At 39.4% G+C, this 22,649-nt stretch overlaps 1 protein-coding gene across 1 annotated transcript in view; it reads left to right on the top strand.

Moving 5' to 3' along the window:
- The window catches only part of AK5 (adenylate kinase 5), a 95,032-nt gene that overhangs the window by 70,575 nt on the left and 1,808 nt on the right, over positions 1-22,649 (top strand). Inside the window, exons 11-13 of the mRNA XM_048059040.2 lie at positions 8,069-8,232; positions 9,227-9,343; positions 13,071-13,259. Of these exons, the coding sequence (XP_047914997.2) occupies positions 8,069-8,232; positions 9,227-9,343; positions 13,071-13,259 (470 nt within the window). The remainder of the gene's footprint in view (positions 1-8,068; positions 8,233-9,226; positions 9,344-13,070; positions 13,260-22,649) is intronic.

Genomic DNA, 22,649 nt, shown 5'->3' with positions numbered 1-22,649 from the left:
ATGGCTGTGTAAAGTTCAGAGCAGGAAATATGTCCAAGTGTGAACTGATTCAAAGTGACCTTAGTTCTGCAGTTACAGCACTGCTGTGTGATCCCATATGACAGAGCTGACTCAGGCGTTAGCTAAGATATTACTAGCTTGGACTTCTGGCTTATAACTTTAAGGTTTAGGTGAAAAAGTCAGGTCTCTTTACCTCTTCATATGCAAATCATCATCTGTAAATACCAGTTTCACTCCCGCATTTGCTTAATGTGCCATTAAAAGTCAATGGAGATTCAAGCTTTACATTATATTTCCTTTCTGGAAGTCCACAGAGGAAAAGCATCATGTCAATATCCATTATTAGATAAATGTGACTCATGTAAGCCACAAACACTTGGAACAGCCTTTTGAAAAATATTATAACCAGAAGATTAACAAGTTTCAACTGAAAGCTGGAAAGGATCATTGCTTTCCTTAAAAATCAGAGTTTTTCAGAGAAGTTTTGTAAAACTAAGCAAGAGCAGTACATTTCAATGGACCTAAGGAGAGAGACCCAAGTACAGGTATTACATAAAAAGTAAGTCACTTTGTGCCCTAAGAAAAAAAGAAATGTGACTTCTGAAATGAGTCATAAATGAATGGAAGTTTCATTCAGAATTCAGGAGACAAAATCACTTCAATGCCAGCAGGTCAAGTGAGATGACCTCCCTGCTGCTCACTGGGGAAGCTGCACCTGGAGGACTGCATCCAGCTGTGGGCTCTCCAGCAGAAGAAAGATACTGACTTGCTGAAGAGAGTCTATGAGAGGCTGAGAGAGCTGGAACTCAGCCTGGAGAAGGGAAGGCTCCAGGGGATCTTACCAATGTGTGTGCCTGAAGCACCTGAACAGAGGGATTGAAGATGAGGGAGCTAAACTCTTCTCGGAAGCACCCAGTGACAGGAGAAGAGGCAGTGGGGACAACTTAATACACATGAAATTCCACCTGAGCACAAGGAAACACTTGTTTTTCCACTCTCAGGGTAGTCAAACAGTGGAACAGATTGCCCAGAGAGGCTGTAGTCTCCATCCCTGAAGGTACTCAAAACCTGACTGGGCTCAGTCCTGGTCAGCCTGCTCCAGCTGGTCATACTTTAACAGGGTTGAAGATCCCAAGAGGTTTCTTCCAACCTAAAAAGATCCTGTTAGTAGATGACATGTCTGTGTGTTGTAATTCTAGCTTACCCTGTCTTATCCCAAATACGAGTTGACTCAGTTTATTGCAGATATATATTGCATACGATGCGTTTGACATAATTAGGTTACCGAACAGCTCATCGGAGCCTTCTCTTAGGGGAAAAAAATACATAATACTTAATTCTTAACCTTCAAGAAAACTGTAATGCCACACTTACTGGAGTACATCTTCCTGCTGTTTGCCAGTGACAAATTTTACCTTCTCTCTTCTTCACATATCTTATTGGGAAATTACATTTGGGTTTGTACAGACATTAAAAAAATGTGAAGCAGCTCAGGGAATTTTGTCTTTAAAATTGCCTGTGGTAAGGCATATTTCTCATATAACTTTGGAGTGCTCTCTCCTTTTCAAGGAGTGGTTTTTAACTCCACTTACAAATTATTTTTTTTAAATAGACCATCCACTAGTCATCTTCCAGCTTGAAACTTAAAATTCACCTCTTCTCTATTTATTCCCATCCTTAAATCAATTTCAGATTTTCCATTAACTTATTTCTAGGAATAGAGGAAAAACTGGCTTAATCAAAAGCCTGCTTTGGCAGGGGGGTTGGACCCGATGATCTTTTGAGGTCCCTTCCAACCTCTTCGATTCTGTGATTCTGTGAAAACCTCAAGTTTCCTTCACTGAAAATGTTATAATAGAAAATTTGACTAAGTCCAAACACGGGTTACTTTTCAGATTATGTAGAACGATATATAATTTTCCCAAAAAATAACCTCCTAAAAAACTTCTAGAAGTCTGATGTAAGGAGTGAGGGTAAATTTTTCTGGACTTCACTTTTTTGATCTGACCAACGTGAAATTGCCAAGGTCACTCATTTGGCTGCAAAATCTTCATTTTGCTAGAGCCAGGTAGTGAAAATAAAACGCGTTATTTTTCAGACTTTATGCTGGTGCTAGGTCAGCGGGCCACAGGGTTGTTTTTCTTGGGGCCTTTTCAGGAAAGTAAATCAGCCTCAGTAGTTTGTTGACCCTCACGCACTCCAGGTTTTACACTATACACACTAGCCAAACATATACTAATTTGCCTAGGCAGTAAAGTTGACTTACACGTGACTTGAGTCTGATCACTGAAAATTATGCAAAGAAAAAAGAAAGTTTTCAAGAAACCTCAAAGGAGCAGAATGTAATTTTCCAAGAAAATGCAAGCTGGGGCAGGGAAAAGAACTCCAACGTGTTTTCTTGGAGCGAATAAACCTCAGTGATGTCCCAAGCCACATCCCCATGACATGCAGTCCAGGTTGTTTTCTCATTAAAATCCTCTTTCAGAAGAAAAGATTTTATTTGTTTTTAAGTAGCAGCAGCATTCCTATATGGTTTAACTAATCTTTTGTTCAGGTATGGATTTTAGTCTAGGTGCTACTGAGGAGCCTTCAGATGCTATGTTCTGAAGCTAAGCTTTTTGTATTTGTATAAATAATCCAAGTAGCCTTAGTAGAATTACCAAATTGATCAAGGCCTCCAAAAAATCATAGCCTGAATATAAAGATAGTTTGACTAGGATTATTTTGTTTTCAATTCTGACTTCTGAGGCTTCATTGTACAGCTAGGTTTCACCTGCAAGCACTTTCCCATGACACTGGATGACACAAGGATAATACCCATTACAAAAGCAAGGTATATAAATTGAGATATTTTAAAATAAATGGTGAGATTCTTGTAAATTCTGCTGCTGGCATTTTATGCTGATGTTCATAGCGTGCAATATGTATGTCACTGCTATATGATAAACTCACAAGATTTAGCAGGTTTAACACAGAGACACCCCAGTCTGTCGGTATGGCAGTTTTCCCTTCACTAATATTTCTGCCAGCAAAGCCAGTTCACAGACTGCTCACGTGGCTTGTTCCTCTCCCTGCTTGCTCCCTGCGGCAGTCCCAGCTCCCCCTAGCATCATTAATTCATCCATTTGTGATGCTGTGCTCTAGGCCAGACCAGTACATTTGAATCACATGCATAGACTTGCAGTTTTTCATAGTCTGAGGGTGACTAGGGCCTGAGGTAGAGCAGGTGTAAGTTTGTTGGAAGATCTGTTTACGATCTAGTGCAGGCTGCTGTTAAATATTCAGAAGTGCTGCTCAGGCAGTTGTCATTTCTCCCCACCGAGACCACTCTTTTCCCGCCCTTGAACGGCTCTCCATGAAGAAATTCTGCAGTCAATAATTAAAGCAGGAAAGGTGACCACCTAAGTTGGCAGGGCTACCAGAAAGTTATTTATCCCAAGATTTTTTTATACAATTGAACAGGCAACTGAATCAACATAATGGAATAGAAATCCGTGCTAAGAGAGCACACAGACATTTTAATCCCAGCTTGTTTACAGAAAAATCAATATGCCAAACTGCATGTAATTTTTATGCATTGTCTAGTACCCTGGTTCCAGATATTTGCTCACTTTTTTGCACCAGAAATCACAAAGGGACACACAAAAGATTTCAAGATACATCTCAGTGAGCAATACGCCCGATCTCTAAATCTGCACATTTTTATTAGTTAAGTTAATGAATGAACTTTAAAGCAGTATATACTGCACTCAGAAATAATAAGATAGCTGACAAACATGCTAACATTGAAGAACTGCTATTTCTCAGATTCTGTATGTAAAGGCCAACAAAGAGCAGTGCGCAGTTTTACTATTAATACATCCTGAATGCAAAATCCAGTAGTAACATGCATCTGTTTTGACCATTGCAATTTGGCCTTTGGCTCAAGGAGGGCCTCGTGCCCCCTCCTGCTGCAGTTCACAGATGCTCTCCTTTTCCCTGACCTTGCTGCTGAGCAGGGAGCTGCACAGTCTGCTGCAGCAGGAGCCTGCAGAGTGAAGCCACGCAGCTCCTGGCTGCAACCTCTTTACACAGCTGTGAGCCTGATTAGAAAAATGAAGAGTTGGTAGAAGCTCTCCTACGTCTTCATGATCTCATCAAGGTGTAACCATGCTGACCTGACCCTGGAAGCCTCTGATCTCCACAATAGCTGATCTCCAGTTAGCTCCCCATTGCTTATCTGCTGATAGGGAACATGCCCAAACCAACTGTTCCTTGTAAACAAGCATAGATGGACATATTCAAGTTCAAACTCCACACACTTATTCTACATTTTCCTATAGGTCACAGCACATTCGTAATTTCTATACTTTAACTTCATGTCATATGCACAAGTTAGAAAAGAACACGATTAAATGTGAATAGCAAGTTACTTGAGAATCAGTTTGTCACTGGTTTAACACAAGCTTTTTCCCAAATATATGTAGGCAGAATAAAAGACGACAGCATACCAAAAAGTGACAGTGTTCACAAAGAATCATACACCTTCGCAATGAAAGTGGGGGCATGTTTTTCTCCTCCAAACAATCGAGCTATTGTGGAAACTTCACCACCTTTTTCACAGCCTCCAGTTCTTTATGTTTGAAAAACAGCGTAACAAGCCTTGTGGTGAAGGCTTCCTATCTGAAGATATCTTTGTAATAGCTTTTGTTATGTTTAATATGCAGCTGCTGTTTTATTATAAGCTTCCCTCAATTAAGTTATTTTTCTCATTTTTTTTAAAAGAAAGATGCATAGATTTAATAAAGAGACCCTCTAAAACAATAAAATATCAATTTGTAGTGTTGCAAAAATTATGATATACCTCACAACTGTGGGATTTGTTTGTTGTTAAAGCCACTTATGTAGCACTCCTTTAAATATGTACCCCAAGCAGAAAGGAAGTACTAATTAGGAAGGAAGTGCCCTTTCCCATCTTGATAGCTCTTTTGCAATCACATTAACTCCCTCTGAAGGCCAGAATTTAAGACATTACTAATATTCGAACTTCATGTATATAAATTAATACTGACATAAATGCTGAGTATGCTCAGGAATGCTGAATTCCCTGGAGGCATTCAGTCTCCTTTCAGATCAGGCAAAGTAAGAGTTGCAAGCTCATTTGTTGATAAGAAAAACACAAGACTGTAAAGTGGGTCACATACACTTATCAGGCAATAGGATACTTGGCTACACGTCAAGTTATGCGAAATTAATAGTAGTGGCCATGAAAATTACCACTTTCAGCACATAGTTGTTATTTAATTACATCTTCTCCTCTTTAAAAGGCTCAGCATTTTAATATCAGCTTTGTTGGAACTCTTCTGTGAAAATAAACAGTCAACTTTAATGTTTTGGGAGAACAGTAATGGTCGTTACAGCGTATGTCCTGCATATTGTTTCACTTTGACAGCATTCTCTTTAAAATACTAAGAGATAAAGGTATTATAGAAATGCATTAGCTTTTCTGAGGATTTATCTAGTAATTAAACAACCTAAAATTGTTCTTGTATTGTTATTTCTGAAAAGAGATCTAGTTTTATTTAGTATGTGAAGGGACACCATGGAATTTCTATTTTGGCTCTACATTCAGGAGAGAAACTGTTACATAGCTATAAAAATTACCTTATTCTACATCCCATCTGTTTACCTAATACTGGGTATATTCTAAAGAAGTAGGATGAAATTACTGCACTGCTAATGTATAAGTCCAGAAGACAGAATATGTAAACAAGCACATGCACACACAAAATTGCTCATCTAAAAAACAGACCAGAAACAGTTTGCCATTACAGATATTTACATGTAGTTTGTCTATAACATCTCTATACCTGTTCCTCTATAGCCATTCTTATTTACTCCTTGTTTTCTGCCAATGGCTGCTTTTACAGAAGTATGGTTTTCTTTTTATTAAAGCAATACAATAACAGCAAGTAACCCACACTGGAAAGAAAATGACTGTGAAAAAGACTCTCTAGCTAAAACCATAGCACAATTGTGATCCTCACACCACAGGCTGATGATTATCTTTGTGAATCTGAAGTAGAAGACTGCAGGTTACGCTAGACAAAACCGCTCCTTTGTTGCAACTGCCTTATGACCCAGATTTTATTCTCAGCTACAGTACTGTATCTTCTCTGAAAATTATAGACTTGGTGCAGTTATTTCTTAAATTGAATGCAAAAGTTAGAAGAAATTTCAAGGTGGGAGGAGATGATGCCACATTCACTACACTGTGAATGTGTTATTCCTGTATTCATTAACAGAAAGATAAACAAAAACAAAAAGCACACTGCTTATCATCACTTGTTCGAGCATCTTAAGTCCACATAATAGAGCCATATTGGCATATCTGTGATTCCCGATAGTTAATAAATATGCAAGTCATATGCTTTAAAAAAAAAAAAGTTTTTAATAGAGTGTGATTTTTTATCTTTAATTTTAAGCATACAGCCTTGCCTCTTCTTTTGATTTTTGAGTACTGTCCACCTGAAAGGGTGTAATTACCTCCTGCTTATGTAGTTCTTCCAAACAGATCCATCAAAGATTATAAAAATGCTGCTGACTGCCACACACCTTGAAATTTCTCCCCAAACACCAATACCTGCAACATTAAATTACTTTCTAGGCCTCCCCCCACCCTGGACACCAACATGGCCGCCTCAGGTTCTCCCACAGCCGTAACCTTGCGGAACACTCACCTCAGATCCTCCAACAGCTCTGGAGGTCACCACCACAGGAGCAGGGTTCACAAGATGAAGCTTTTGGCCATTTTGGTGATCTGACCAGCCAGCCTGGGGTGGCTACTGCTCAGCAAGTGGCTGAGAAGGCCCCTGGCCTTTCATGGGGTGAGCCATCAGGGTGAGGAGGCAGGAGACGCCACCTTCCTGTGAGGAGGTGGGACAGGGCAGTGCCAGCACCCGGAGCACGAGGCAGCGTCCACCATCTCCGAGCAGACCCCAGAAAGAATACCTGCCAGAGGTTGTGTGTTTGGGGACTGTTGATACAGTCCTAGAGGAAGCAGGGTGGCTTGAGGTGTATCCCTGAGGCACTGCTGACAGGAGGACACCTGCAGCACCCACCCAAGTTGCTGCCCTTCCCCTCCCGCCCTTTCTGTCACCCACAGGCCCCTGGGAGAAGCAAAACCCGGCCTGCAGCTGTGGTGGGCTGCAGGTGCCTTCCCTTCAGCTGGTGGAAGAATCACCTCAGCAGCTTCACCTCAGCTGCTGAGACTGCCCTTACCCCTACAGCTGTTTGAATCTGAGCCCTGGTCCAAGGTGATTTTCCAGCTCCCGTCTGAATACAGGTGAACGAGTGGTGACAGGGTGCCGTGCATCACTGAGCACTAGGCACCTACATTTCCCTGCAGCACGCATGAAGAGCGAGTTGATACCACAGTTTCAGGGAGCTGTAGGATCAAGCCTTCGCCAGCATTTAGCTGCTTCTGTATGTGGCTTTTGGTTATCGGCAGATGTACCAGCACCTGTGAAAGCTTTCCAGCTCAGGGGAAGAGGGAGCAAGCTCAGTGAAGTTGTGCTTTTGCATTTGCCACAGGGCAAAAGGATTTAGCTGCTGTGCTCCCACATGTATGCCACATAACACAGTCAGGTTTCACCATCTCTGCTTATACCTTTCCATTCCACACAACTGAGGGCAAAACATTTCCTTCGCAGGGATGCAGGGAAGATTAATTTGCTAGTATTTGTTGCAACTAGCAAGCCTGAATGTGTACGGAATCAAATCCCCTCCCCTGCTCCCTGTTTAATGTATTTCATTGACATGGTAATTGTGTTTTAGGAACAGGTTCTCTTTTGCAAGACATTTCACATTGTTGTGACTCCTTTGATTTCAACACACATTTTTGGAGTCAGCGCTGTAGTGTATCGGAAAGGAATTATATGATTTGTTCTACTATATAGAGTGTTTTTGCTAAAAAATAAAAAAATAATAATATCATAGTCATATCAATTTCCTTCAATTTTCTCAGTTGCTATAAATTGAGAAAATGCACTTCTTTCTTTCTAATTCTTGACATTTTTCCCTTACAAAGGTGGTCCTGGGTCTGGCAAAGGCAGCCAATGTGAACAGTTAGTGAAGAAGTATGGATTTACTCACCTGTCCACTGGTGACCTTCTCCAAAATGAGTTATCGTCATTATCAGAGAGAAGTAAATTGATCAAAGACATCATGGAATGTGGTGAACCTGTGCCAGGAGTAAGCTACAGTTTTATCTGTGGTCTGAATTGTTAAGAGCAACGGTAGTATATAGATTGTCTAAAAGGGTGGAAATAAGAGGTTATTCATATTTAAGGAAAATGAATCTGCAACTTGAGGGAGAAGTTTCCTCATTGCCAGATCTGTGGCACTTCTTTTCCCTTTCTGTGCCAGTAGCTGTTTACATTTCAGATTCCCATACACAATATAGATTACTCAAAAATACAGTGAGACAGATGCTGTACTATACATTGCGGAATACAAGAATAAGTACAGGAAACAGAAACTTTATGTCCATTTTATAGCTTTGCATTTCAAATTCAGAGCTGGTCCTCCTGGCAGCTGCTCTAATTTACAATACCTGCAGTGTTTCCCTGCAGAGCTGGCTAACATCCCAGAGTAGCTGGACTGCAGTTTAATGGAGACTATGAAGACAGTTTGTTGTTCTCAGCTGAACTTGACTTTCACGTGGCAGGTCTGCAGCCTGACCTCTTGATGGGTCTTCAGCAAGTGCAGTTAGATTGTAGTATGTGCTTGCTAATGAAATATACTGGGAAGTGCTGTTCACGGGAAAATAAAAGCTATGATGAGACTTGATTTTGATTGCTTTGCTCTTCAGTGTGTTTGATCAAAGGGGGTGTCTTATCACATTCCATGTAATATAATTATTATCAGTGACAGAACTAAATGCAATCAGATTAGAAAAATTAGCAGCACTGCCCCCAAAGTTTCACAGATAGTAACATTAATTTTGAAACTATGAAATATTTCCAGCTATGCAGAGGATACTTTGGAAACTCTTGGGTGGGTTGCAAAACTAGATTTGTGTAGCATGTGCAGGTACCAAAGAAAAACACCTGCATTTGCAGGACCTGCTTTTAGCAAAACAGATCAGAGTGGTTCTCAAGGGCATAGAACTAACGTTGGTGTAACAAATAAAGATACCAGACTTTCTTATTAATTAATCAAGTAACTTCCTTTCTTTCCAATGCAGGGTATTGTCCTAGAGCTACTGAAGGAAGCCATGGTTGCCAATTTAGGGGACACAAAAGGATTTCTGATCGATGGTTATCCCCGGGAGCTGAAAGAAGCAAAAGAGTTTGAGAGCAAGGTGACCGTGTAGTTGTAATTCTGTTACTACTCCTATTAAGATAGGACTGTACTTCTAGTGCCGCTCCATCTTCAGTGGATTTCAACAGGGTTTTTTTTGTAAAGAGCCAATCCATCAGCCCCAAAAATAGAGTTTTGCTGCTGATCACTGAGACTTTGGCACCCCATTAATATAGTGATTGTAGCTTTTGCCCTTGCCTACGCAGACAGTAAAGGATTATTTTAGCTAGATTTTTTATAAAAACTGGGAGCGATTCTCATTTAGTGAAAATTACCATTTTTAGAGTGAGTTTTCTAATTCTATTGGATGGTTGCTACACTTCTCATGAAAATATCATCAAGCACTACATGGTGGAGGTACATGAAGGTCTGTGTCACCACAATTAATACCTCTTACCATTGAGCCGGATCTGCTAAAGCTTGCTGCCACTTTGAATCAGTAAACAGATTACATTTTTGTCATGAGTAACAGGTGATATAACCATAAAAAGAGTGTTTTGCAAGTGACTGTGTGGCAGTTTTGAGAGTTATTGATTTTCTCAGTATGTGCTAAGACTTACTTAGGAATCTCAGCTGTCCATTTCTCAATCTGCAGAAAATACTCTGTATAAAACCCATGAATGGATTTACCAGGGCTTGTAAGAAAGGAAGTGTTGAATTAAGGGAAATAGTTAACTACATGTTCTATCAAATTATACTTCACAAATGTCCTATACATGCTTGAAGGGTAATAAAGCTTTAATGAATCATCTATTTTCTCCCTGAAAACAGCTGCTTTATTTAGCTGATTAACACAAAAGTCTATCAAGACTTACAGACAGCATCAAAAACTAGAAAAAATAATGGGTGCTAGGAGTTGGTAGAGAAGCCATTCGCAGAAATGTTGGCCTATTAGTTCCTTTACTAAATTGCCACAGATTATTAAAAAGACATTAGAGATTTCTCTTGTAAATAACTCTTGGAAATCAGTGTGTCTTGGACTGTGGCATTGCCAGGCAAACAGGTCTTAATCCAGTGGAAAAGCAGAGCCCCTTTCAGTTCCCATAGACACAATCACAGCAAAAGATCTTGTAGTCCTGAACCTTCTTTGGCATTTGGAGTAAAATACAAGGACACCAAGTGATAACTTTGAAATTGGTAGGTCATACCTGTTTTGAATCGATGCTTCCACTTCAGCTTTTGCAGGGTGAATTTGGCTATTCAGAAATTCTATGAAGTTTTTTTTAAATGACTCATTACTGAGATAATGGTCTGCAATTCTTTCTAAAGGGTGGTCAGAAGTTCTTCCTATGCTGTAATTGAATGAAATGAGGTGGACATAGACTGTATAAATTAATGGTGGCAAAGTGCATATGAATAATACTACTATCTACATGGTGTGCAAAAAACATAATTGTTAACAAAGAGCTGTTCTATTTAGAAGACTTTTGGAATAGTGCTTATATTTAAAAGACTGACAGCCCTAACTAGAATCAGATATGTAGAAACAGTTTATTCTTCAGCACATTTTGCCCAAATCCTTTCTGTGATATAACTGAACTTTTTACTAGCCATAATTTTAGAGAAGCAAAAGTCCACATCTCTCTTTGTTCCCTCCATGATCTTTCTGCTATATGTGAGAAGTAGAAAACAATATTAAATTGCAAGTTCCACTTTACCAGATTGAGTAGCTTTTTTATGTTGTAAGACATCCAATAAAACAGACTGAAGACACAATACATTAGACTTATTTAGCTTCCTGCAGATGTCCCACAAAATGTAGTGTTTAAGGTAAATTGTGTCAATAAAACACTAATTTAAAAAGTAATAAAAATTGCTGTAAATCTGATAGGGTCATTACTTTTACTTTTTGCAGTATTTAACATTTAGGAGTGAAGTTTCTGTAACGTTTTGAAGTCAGGAGAATATGTTGAAACTTTTAAGAGCACCATGTGGATTTTTCAATAGCAAATGGGGGGGGGCAGGAGGCAGAATAATTTCTCACAATCTTAATTCAATTAGACAAAAAGGGCATTTGTTGAAATCATTGCTTAAGCCCACATCTGTTTTTAAATTGATTTAAGTCTCTGCAATGTTAAAACTGCCTCGTTGGCTTTTGAAATCCAACCGCTGCTGCTAATGCTAATGACATTAATGTTTTCTCGTCCGTATGGAAAAAATGCTTGGAAAAAAGCCTGTCATTGAACTGTCCAGGATAATCCCTTAGATTCAGCTGTCTCTTAGAAACTCATTAAAGTAGTAGAAAGGTCAACACAATGCAACGATCCCCAAAGCCACAAGGCCTAACATGAAATATTTACCTTTAGAATATTTAATTCTATAAAGAATGCAAACTAGGGTAGCAACATCAGTTTCCATGTATCAGTCATTTAGATTTCCTTTGCCATGTAGCCATGGAAAAAACATAAGTATCTAATGGTCACTAGCGTGAAGAACAGTTATCTTGTCTCAAGACTTTCTCACTCTTTTCTATAAGATGTTCTGCAAATCCCTGCTGGAAGGAATGAGAAAAAGCCTGAAAGCATCATTGAAAGCTTCAATGCATAACTGCATGGAAAATCTATTACATTATTTATTTCTGATCCTGTAACACCTTTATTTTACTTGCTAGAGTGAAGTTTATCACTTTAGATTCAGACCAACAGTTGTTGCTCAGATAAAACTTTGTGTCAGGCACTGCTGTGCCTGAGCAAGGCACATGACAGAGTGTACTGCAAGGTTTATTCCAAAAGACTTGTATATTTATATCATCTTGGGGAAAGAATGATAGAGATTGGTTTTTAGAGCTTTTGGATCTCTCCTAAAATATTATCAGAAATATTTTGTTGTTTCTTGCAAGTTATTTTTCACCCATAAAGTACCAAAGTATCTGATGTCAAATGCAGATAGAGACAATTACTTACTATCTTTCCCAAAGCCTGAGAATAAAAATAGATAAATCCTTACTTATGTTTTTATAGGAAAAGGCAGACCTTCCCTCAGGACTAGTTTGGCAGTAGCCAAAAAGCACTAAGTGGTAGGCATCTCACAGAATTTGGAAATGATCCACCAATCTGAAAATGCAGTGTATATATCAGATCTTTCATTTATGCCATGGGTAGTAATGATGCAGAGTTACACTGCAAATATTGACATAAAATACAGTGTGACACAAAATAATTCACAGGACATATTCCTGTGAATAAGTCCAATGACAAGCATTTGATGGTATTCCCGAGCCTGTGTGTTGCTACTCATTTCCAGTTCAAGTGGGCACACTTTAATTTGGACATTTTCTTGGGTTTACTCTTGAAGCTCTAAGCTATAGTTTACCACTCCCTAAATTAAAAATATACTTTCCATAGACTGAAAAAAACTAAAGGATAGAATAACCGTGCCAAGCATACCATGAGTCCAGTGCTTTTTGCATCAAGCTTTTATCAAACAATTGCAAATGATGAATATATTGATAAGCTTCAGTCAAAGCAGCCAGAATTTTTCAGATCCTCTCTCTTCTTCTCTGTATGTGTAGAGTTCAATCAAGTCTTGATCCTAAAGACAAGGTTCTCTAAATTCTGCTACAAAAAGAGGTGTTTTTTAGTAAGCATAATTTCTGCCAAAACAAATAAGTAATTTGCTAATAATTTTCTTGATGATTATTTCGGTAGCATTTCTTTTTAAAGTTATCCAAACTAAATAGGCTTTGCCAGGACACTGCTTTGCATACTTATTATCTTTTTTTTTTCTAGATTGGAGAACCAAAACTTGTGTTTTGTCTGGACTGCTCTGCAGAAACCATGAGCAGTCGCCTTTTGATGAGAAGTCAGAGCAGTCAGCACTTTGACAGTGCTGAAACCATCAAGGAAGGAATCGAAAGCTATTACCAAGCAGCAAAACCTGTGATTGCATACTATGAAAAAAAGGCACAGTTATGCAAGGTAAATTGATTGACCTTTTGAATTAAATTATTGCTTTTTACTTCCATTATATAAGCAATATTCAGAAAATACTGACATGACACCATTTATGTACTGTATTAGTTGCCGCACTTCAGAGTTTGTTCTTATCTTCCACTTACCTGGTTTGTTTGAAAATTCTCAAATTTCTGAATTCCATGGTACAAATTGAAAGAATAAAAACACAAATTTATCCTGATTCTGACGACATATCCTGAATCACTACCTCATCAGTATAGAATCTCTTGCTAAATGTTAATGCTGGAAAGCTTTTGTTTAGGTATTAGGATTTATTTCTCTATAAAGGCTTTCACAATTAAGATGAAAGATTATATTAATCCAAAGCCCCTTAGTTACCTTTACACAGCTGACAGTGTATATCCTGAAATAAAACAGACCTGCACACAAGAAAGATCTTTCAGCTGGTATAAATAACATAGTTATATTAATTTCAGTTAATTACTTCAGTTTACACCTGCTGAGGATGTGATATTTAAAGCACTTTTTATATTCTCTGACCAATACTTTGCAGAGAAGCAAGACAAATTCTATCAGTGCAATTAACTGATGGATATGCTGGCAACTCTCTAATCTCATTTACATAGGATGTTTATATTCCTTTTTATATATTTTCTTCTCCATCATGGCAAACTGCCTTATCATCAGCTACAGAAAGTACCAGTCTTGCTGATCCTTCTCGTCCTAAAAGTGAAAGAATCCAGTAATACTTTCTGGAATTATTCTGGGAGCTTCTTTCTAGAGGCTGTAGCAAGTACGCAAGTCACGTATGCTTTTAAGGCTGAAAAATGTGTTCTATTTTTCTTGAACACAGGTACTCCATATTGAAATATTCACCTCATGCCCTTTTTACTAAGCTGGTAAAATACACATCTTCTGTCAGAGATGTGAATCCATTATGGATTTAAGTACAGAGACACCCCCTATCTCAACCCCCCGCCACCATACACTTATGATGTAGACAAGTACTTGTTCAGCAATTCACTGGCATTTGGAGAACACTGCCAAAATATTCAACAAAGGTAGGCTTTTAAAATTAATCCTCCCAGATTATCCTTGTTACCAACGGACAGTCTCAGGTAGAAACCTCCAGTCCCAGTACCTGTACAGCAAGGAGCAGAAGTAAATGTAGTTTAGATTGTTTATGGGAGAGGGAAGTGATTTTTTTAACCAAGTGTTGTTGAACAATTGTTGGAATCTATGTTAAAGTTTACTTTCCACCTATAGTCAAATTGTAAAAGTAGGTCTAAGCACTTATTCACACAGTGCAGTTGGCTTCAATAGCTATTCTGATCCAAATACTCCTCACCAGTTCTGCAGTGAGTACTGCTAGAATAAATAGAAATAAATAAACAAACAAACAAACAATCAATCAATCAATCAAACATTCAATTTTGGAAATGCACTAAATACTTTGAAACAAGTTTTTTTGTTGTTTTTTTGTTTTTGTTATTTTTCTGGAAGAAATGCTTGTATAGGAAATTTTTCTGGGTAATATTCCTGGATAAGTGATCCCAAAGAGTTTAGTCATACAGTCTGACTTGGTCAATCACACAACTCAAACATAGTGCCTGGCATCATGGCATCCTTCCACTGCTCAGCCCTCCTTTGAGCAGAAGGTTGGACAAGATGACCCACTGAGGTTCTTTCCAACCTGTATTATCATTTGTAAATGCACATCTTTCAAGCCTGTACGTTATTTGGGTCAACAATTTGAAGAACAAAGACAAAAAAAATTCAAATTAAGACTTGGTCAACAGCTGTTTCCACATAACACAAAATGTGTTGATTGTGATATGCAATATTTGCTTTAAGTTAAACTATGTGGAAAATTAAGAAAAAAATAAACATTTATGAATATAGTTTTTAAACAATTTTAGCAGTGAATATGTTTAAGCTGCATGTGTTGAAGAAAGCAGAGAGTAATGGAAAAGTTTGCAGTTCCCAGGGTCCCTGCACATGGGGTTAGTTTCTTATTTATAGCAACATATTTTAGAGACTGCATAAGCATTGACATTAGCAGCCACTCTGATGTTCTCTGGATGAAGAAAGAAAATTTGGGTTGAAAGCAAAAAGAATATCAGTAACACATGTAAATGACCCCCACACCTTTTTTTTTTTTTTTTTTTTTGTATTTTAGGCTAGGCTAAAATAGTTCTTGGTTTTTGTTATTTGTAATATCATACACATACACTGAAGACCGAGACTTTACCTACTGGCAGTCTAACATGTTAAGTATTTTTTTATTTATTGATTTTATTTATAACACCAAATGTTTTCATCTTGAGGAATCTGTTCATTCCTAAGTGTTTTTTATTACTCTCCACCACTGACCACCACAGGCTGAAGATGTTAGATGTTAGCATCCCATTTAGATGCCGCTGCCTTTATAATTCTGCTCACTGAAGGAACTGTGTTATATGACAGGCAAAGTTACCACAGTGAATTTACAGGTGTTGCTTTGAAGACCTCTCAAAAGAAAGGATTTCATCTACATTCATAGAGTCTTTAAACTAATCCATGTGACTCCAGACAAGATGCTTTTGTACTCCTCTCAGGCAAAGCTGATGGGGTCTAACAGCTTTAGGGAAGCGAAGTCTTACCTGAAGGTGCTGTTTACAGATCCAGATCTAGCTGTGATCCCAGGATAAGAGACAGCCAAAGCATCTGAAGAGAATCAATTTAAGACAAGGAGAGAATAAGGGTTCAAATGAATATTTAGTTGCCTTCTTCTGGAAAGTTATATCCTGCCCAGGACTGTTTTTTCAACAGAAGCAGCTCTTCAGGGAAGCACCCATGTGAGCTTTATGTCCCTTGAGATTCCAGCTGGGCCCTTTCTTAGGAGTTGATGGAGGAGTTTCAAAGGAGTTGATGCTGGGATTTTAAGAGGAACCTTGGAGTCTAAATCCCACCTAACTGACATGAAAATTCAGCATCAGACATTTTTGTCAGCTTTTTGCAATGTGTGACAAAGCACCACTAATAATTCTAGATGAAGTGGTGTTTAATTGTATAAGTGATCACATTTAACAGGTCTCAATTATAGCACCCAGTCCCTGCTTTGCCACAGAGGAGAAAGTCAGAATTGTTGAACAGACTTATTTAACAACATCGGTCTGGAATGTTGATATTATTTGATTTCTCCATTTTAAGTGTATTTAGGGCTGAGCAGTTTTCCATGGGCTGGGAACAGCACATGGCAATGGTGGTACACGTTTAACTTGTCCTATCCAGCCCAGAAGTTTTCAGTCTGGAAACAGGCAGGAGATTAAATATGCAAATGTAAAATTCAGACCTGGGCATAAGGCCAGCAAAGGGGTTGGTGCGGGAATTAAATGTCAGATGAGCACTCAGTGGAGGAGGAACTGGTCTGTTGTGCCGCATCAAGGTGTACTTGAGACCACAATGTCAAATTGGCTTGCTCATTCTCTGCATTGGAACAGGGATTACAGCACGGATGGCAGGAGCCTAATAAACCCAACAGAGACAGAAAAATTCAGGTCTGACCTAGCTTCCTCTGCAGTTATTGGGAATTCTTCTCTTTGCTTTATTTACACAGAAAAGATGAAGGTATATGGTTGTAACAGCATTCCTTTTTTAATCAATGAGAAATTTATGACATTCTCTAAACCCAGAGTTATTGTGCATTGATGCATTAATAATTAACCAATATCATACGTGGAAGTGGAGCATTTCTCTGTTCTGCTGATCTCTGAACAAGAACTGTGACCTAACAGTGCTGCCAGAAGATCAGGACTCTGTCTGAAATTTCCCTTTGTACCAAGATTACCTGTCAGTGTTGCTGCACAGCAGTGGAAGTGCGAGACATGCACAAAGGGTGGAACCTTTGGATGCAGATGAAATGTCTGAGAACCTGACTGGAATAAGTAATGGTGATCCTTCCAGCTGCTCAGCTGAGACAAAGGACTGTGATGTAACTCACAGGGATGTATTTAGGAGGGAAGAGGAACTGACAAAATGAAGGGCAAAGAATAACAGTGTCCTTTCTTCCCTTTTCTGCTAAGGCAACAGTTTCCAAATTGTGTTCTGGAAGGCAAAGTAGCTGTTGCAGCGAGCTAGAAAATTTCCAATTTATTTAAAAAATAATAATGTTTTGGGGATATGGTTTAATGTTCCATAGTTGCTTTTATGGTCAGTTACAGAACATCCACCTGCTGCTAATGACAGCAAGGAGGTGCTTTTTAAGAAAGAATTCACCAGAAATCTGAGGGCTGAAAGTGCTTCTCACACAAATAAAACAGTTGCAAATTGACTAATTCTGTGGGATGCAGATGCTCAGGTGAATGAAATATACTATGCTAGCTGTAGTAAGCAGGTGGATATTGTTGTTCTTGAATTTATTTCTTGGTGAATTCTGAGGCACCTGGACAGAACAGTGTATCTGAAAATTCAGTCAGCACCTACTTGTTTTTTAACTTGCCTAAATGTAAATATCTTTGAATACGTGGCCCTCTGTCAATTGAGAAGAAAGGGGAAAAAAAAAAGATTGTTTTTAATGTCTGACTCATACTTTAAAGCTTTTTCCAAGTGACAGTATGTAGGAGGGTAATAAGTAATAGAGAAGAGCAATGCCTTGGTAGTCAAGCAAGACAAGGCTGATCCTACCTAGTTAACATCAAAAGAGTAGGTGTCTCAAATACAACTTCCCTAGTCAAACAGACATCTGAGGAAAAGGAACATGAATATAACAAACAAGGAAGGCATCCCAGAGCAGATTTCCGTAAACCTTCGTTATTGCTTAGCCTACAAACTTCAATTAAAATGCATTCCTTTTTCTTTTTTTTTCTTTTTTTTCTTTCTTTTTCTTTTTCTTTTTCTTTTTCTTTTTCTTTTTCTTTTTCTTTTTCTTTTTCTTTTTCTTTTTCTTTTTCTCTTTCTCTTTCTCTTTCTCTTTCTTTCTCTTTCTCTTTCTCTTTCTCTTTCTTTTTTTTCTTTCCCTTTCCCTTTCCCTTTCCCTTTCCCTTTCCCTTTGCCTTTCCCTTTGCCTTTGCCTTTCCCTTTCCCTTTGCCTTTCCCTTTGCCTTTCCCTTTCCCTTTGCCTTTCCCTTTCCCTTTTTCCCTTTCCCTTTTTCCCTTTCCCTTTTTCCCTTTCCCTTTTTCCCTTTCCCTTTTTCCCTTTCCCTTTTTCCCTTTCCCTTTCCCTTTCCCTTTCCCTTTCCCTTTCCCTTTCCCTTTTCCTTTTCCTTTTCCTTTTCCTTTTCCTTTTCCTTTTCCTTTTCCTTTTCCTTTTCCTTCTTTTTCACATTATTGTTATACTGTTTTTTTCTAAAATTAGTTAAAGTCACATGCTGGTTAAGCAGAAACTATTAGATTCTTACCACACACATTTCACATAACTGTTATGAAACAAACACAACTGTAAGAAGAATTGTGAGCAGATGGTCACACTGAATCAGCCACCATCCACCATCTCATGATCTTCCACTTCTGAGCCTTCTCATGCTGCTATCCCCTATTAAAAGTTTCTCTGGGGAGGGACAGATGTGTAATTTTCCCTTTTGAGAAGGGATGATCAATGCTAATAGTGATAGCAAGTATGTAATTTATTTCCATCTTTTGAAAGGTTATCAGAGAATCATTAACCCTGGCAGATAAGTACTTGGGGAACAAAAGAACAAGTATTTCTTTGTCACTCCCCTTGGTGGTTTGTGACCCATTAGATGAGACACCAGTGTGAAAAGATACATCGGAAATGTTAGCAGGTGGTTATAGATAACACACAGTGTTATTCACACCAAATGTGAATCAGGGCAGCATGTTTCCCCTGGATTTCCAGACAGCTTGATCCGTTGGTTCTGATAGTACAGGCTCAAAGAGGTACTGGTACTGTACTACCAGGCTCAAAGAGGTTTTTAACACTCCTATTTAATGACAAAGAGATGTTAGTGACAACACAGCTGACCTTGACCGACCTGCGATAAGAAGCTTCTAACCAGTGAGTTTATTCCAGTCTCAGTCTGACCTTCTGAAAACTGCAGTCCTCACCCATCCCCTCTCCAGGCACTTTTTTCCTGGTGGCAGTAGACATTCAGGGTTCTAGCTCCCCAAACCTACAACAAATGGAGATCTGATGACAAAAAATTTAACTAGCTGATTTTAATGCCAGAATGAGCAACATTGTACTATAATGATTATTTCAATCATCTTTCAAATAAGCTCATTAAATTGTTCTGTGTTAGAAGTTGCCTAAAGTCATAGTGGTATTTCAGACCTAAAAGCACTATATAAAACCATATCTAGATCTTGCTTTTAATATCAGAATATAGCCTTGAATAACCTTGAAAACAGTCCTAGTTCATGAGGTTTCTTCTAATCTGAAAAATACAGTTTTCTCTCCTGGAACTGCAGAGAGTGCCACTGAATTACTGCTGTACTAGCTGTGAATTATTGTCACATTAAGTTAGTTTTGTGCCACGACATTAAGTTAGTTTTATGAATCGGACCTTTGTTATTTTGGAGGCCAGCATGGGGCTGTCATTAGTCAAGCTCATCCGTATTTTACTGTGACTGTTAGGAAGGCAGCGTTCCAGCCAGTCATAAAGGGCAGCAATTTCCGTGCTCACAAACCTAATTCTTCATCACAGCATCCTGGACCTAGACCTGAGAATCAATCCCAGTTCTAGAAAAGGTCAGGAAACACCTATGGCAAGACAGCTACACTGATTAGGTTTGATTGGTTATCCACTTCAGATGCATTTATGCAATAAAGAGATAATAAAAATCTGTATTGAGACAATATAAAAGGATGCATATTTATCAAATACACTTACATTTTATATATGTATGTTAGTGTATATAGAAATTGTATATACATAAATGCGTCTGTATTTTCTAATATCTATAAGGAAAATATCAAGTTCAAGCATTTAGTATTAAACTTTTTTTTTTTCCTTCACTATCAGAGCTGTTTAGGACTAAAAGTCACCAAATATTTACCAAAGGCTGGCATTCATTCTGAGCTCCAACACAGATAACACTTCTTGCAGGAGCCGCAGAGATCACAATCACGTTCTGTACTGCCTCAAGCTCAGAGCTGTCTGTGCAGGGCAGAATTCACACAGTGCTATTTTAGCTCCCTGCAAGCACAGTCACACTGTATCAGCTTTCTGGGAGGAATCAGAGGAAGAGGAGGGCAGGCATTTCAACAAACAAGGAGACAACACCTTAATGAGTGCTTGTCTAATTTAATAGTTCTCAAGCCATAAGCCCACGTGTTTATTGCAACTGTATGGAAGTGGTTTTTGCTGTGCTACACAGGCATGAGCAAGCCACCCATTTCAGAAGCAGAAGGTCTGCCAAGGCTGATCTGGGTTAGACTGGTCACCAGCCAGGGAACAGGCTGTCGGCCATCGGGTTTGCACTGTCTCCAGAGGTTTAGTCTCACGTGGTTGTCACATGAATCAGAAGTTTCTGAGTGAGCTATCAATTTAGCACAGGCATTGAATCCGGTCTTTCCGTCCTTAGGCAGGTTTTGCTATCACAGCTGCCCCAATGAACTCTACCAGACCGGGATCCTTTGTGCTAACTCACAGCATTCGCAGTGAGATCTAACTTCTCAAGTAGGTGAAGGATGGTGTGAAGCTTGGCACAACCAGTTCTCAGGTGTGCATTTATCAGATCAAACGTCAGCTCTGGAGCTCACAGTGTGCTCCCCAGCCAGACCACACGGCCCTGTCAGCACCAGGAGATCCTCCGGGCTGAAGAAATGCTGAGAGCTTTGAAGCGGCTGCGGCCTTCACCTGGCGTGAAGTTTTTTCCCTGTGGGATAGCTGTATGAAGCAGGTGTCTTGGCAATTGAAACAGGCAAACGAAGCTGCTTTATAGTACGCAAGATGGGAGCTGCTAGTTTTATTCTAATTTGGGAATCTAGGCTTTTGGTCCTGAATGGTTCTCTCTTCCCTTTTTCTCTTGGCACACATAGGTAACCATCCCCTAAGCCCTTTGTTTCTGTGCCATAGAGGGCTTCTGAACGGCATGCAGCCCTTGTTTGTGACCTGACCTTTCCAAGGCACCACCTGCTCCATCAAAAACCTTTCTAACAAAGCTGCAATGGCAGCAACAGAACCATGTTTCTGAAAGGCTGCCAGAATGGGGTTGGGTGGCTCAGACTGTAAGACACCCTTGCAATGAGTCCAAGGGGACCAGACCCTGTCAGGCTCATTAAAGGTTGGTCAGACTGGTGCTGGGTTGTTTCCACTGCTGGAACTGCTGAGTTTGGAGCTAGCCCGGCTGGATGTGCCAGCATGTCTGACAGGACGTGACAAGGGACCAAACTTCACAGCATCTGTGGCTGCCACCAAGAGTGAAACCAAGCTCTGGAGCACAAATGCGATCCCTCGGCGGCTCTCTGCAAGGAGCAGCTGCTGACTTTCACACAAGACTTAGCACTGAGGGACTTAAACGTGTGTTGAGCGCAGTCAGGCTCTATGGGAGCTGGCTGCAAGCACCAGTGCATCTGAGGGGATTATTTCAAAAATGTATTGGGGGAGGGTGTTAAAATTCCTTTCCTTCTGCAGAACAAATTGGTGGCAGAAAAGCGTGATGGTCAAGAATGTCCCCTTCAAACACTACAATTGTCTGGCGTCAGCATCTTGGAGTTGAAAATGCAGCGTGTAGGTCAGAAACACAGGCTTCAGGAAAGTTGTCATGGGTCTAACTAGAATGTGTGCAAACTCGATGTCTTGCATGCATGAAAGAGGAAGCACTGAGAAAGAAGCAGAGAGGAAGCTTGCTTTTGAGTAGAGGATCTGAAGACTCTCACCAGGGCATTTGAGAGGAACTGAATCACCAGCAGGTGCAATCTGCAGGTGTACACAGCCAGCATGAAAGCTTCTTCTGCGACTACTATGAAGACAACAGAAAGCTCTCCTTCCCCAAGTAATTACCTGCACAGGTTGGACATGAAACTCATTGTTGAAAGAAACTTGTTGATATGTTATGTTTTCTAGGTAACAGGAACATTAGTGGCTGCAAATGTTGTTCCCCATCACTACAAGGCAGTGCTCTCTTCCTCAGAATAGGAGAATTGTCTGGTCTTGTTTTTGTTGAAGTCAGTTCACAAAAAATAACTTGAACAACCTGGACAACCTCTGGCCAAAACAGAAAGTTTTTGTTATTAAAGAAACAAAAACCTTCACTGAAAGCGAGTGGTCATACAACAAAAGCAGTGCTGCTGTAAGACACACCTTGCCCAGAGGTTGTAAGAAAACCAGAACTGATTCACCAACCTTGAAAATGGAAACACACAAACACACAACCTTGCTCTTACTGTCATTTGGAAGCATTTAGGTCAGTCAGAGCATTGCATACTCTGACTTTAGATGACAGAAAACA

The sequence above is a fragment of the Anser cygnoides genome, chromosome 8, assembly GCF_040182565.1.
Source record: "Anser cygnoides isolate HZ-2024a breed goose chromosome 8, Taihu_goose_T2T_genome, whole genome shotgun sequence".
NCBI lineage: Eukaryota > Metazoa > Chordata > Aves > Anseriformes > Anatidae > Anser > Anser cygnoides.
Note: the sequence above shows the minus strand (reverse complement) of the source record. Positions and strands in the feature narration are given on the sequence as shown.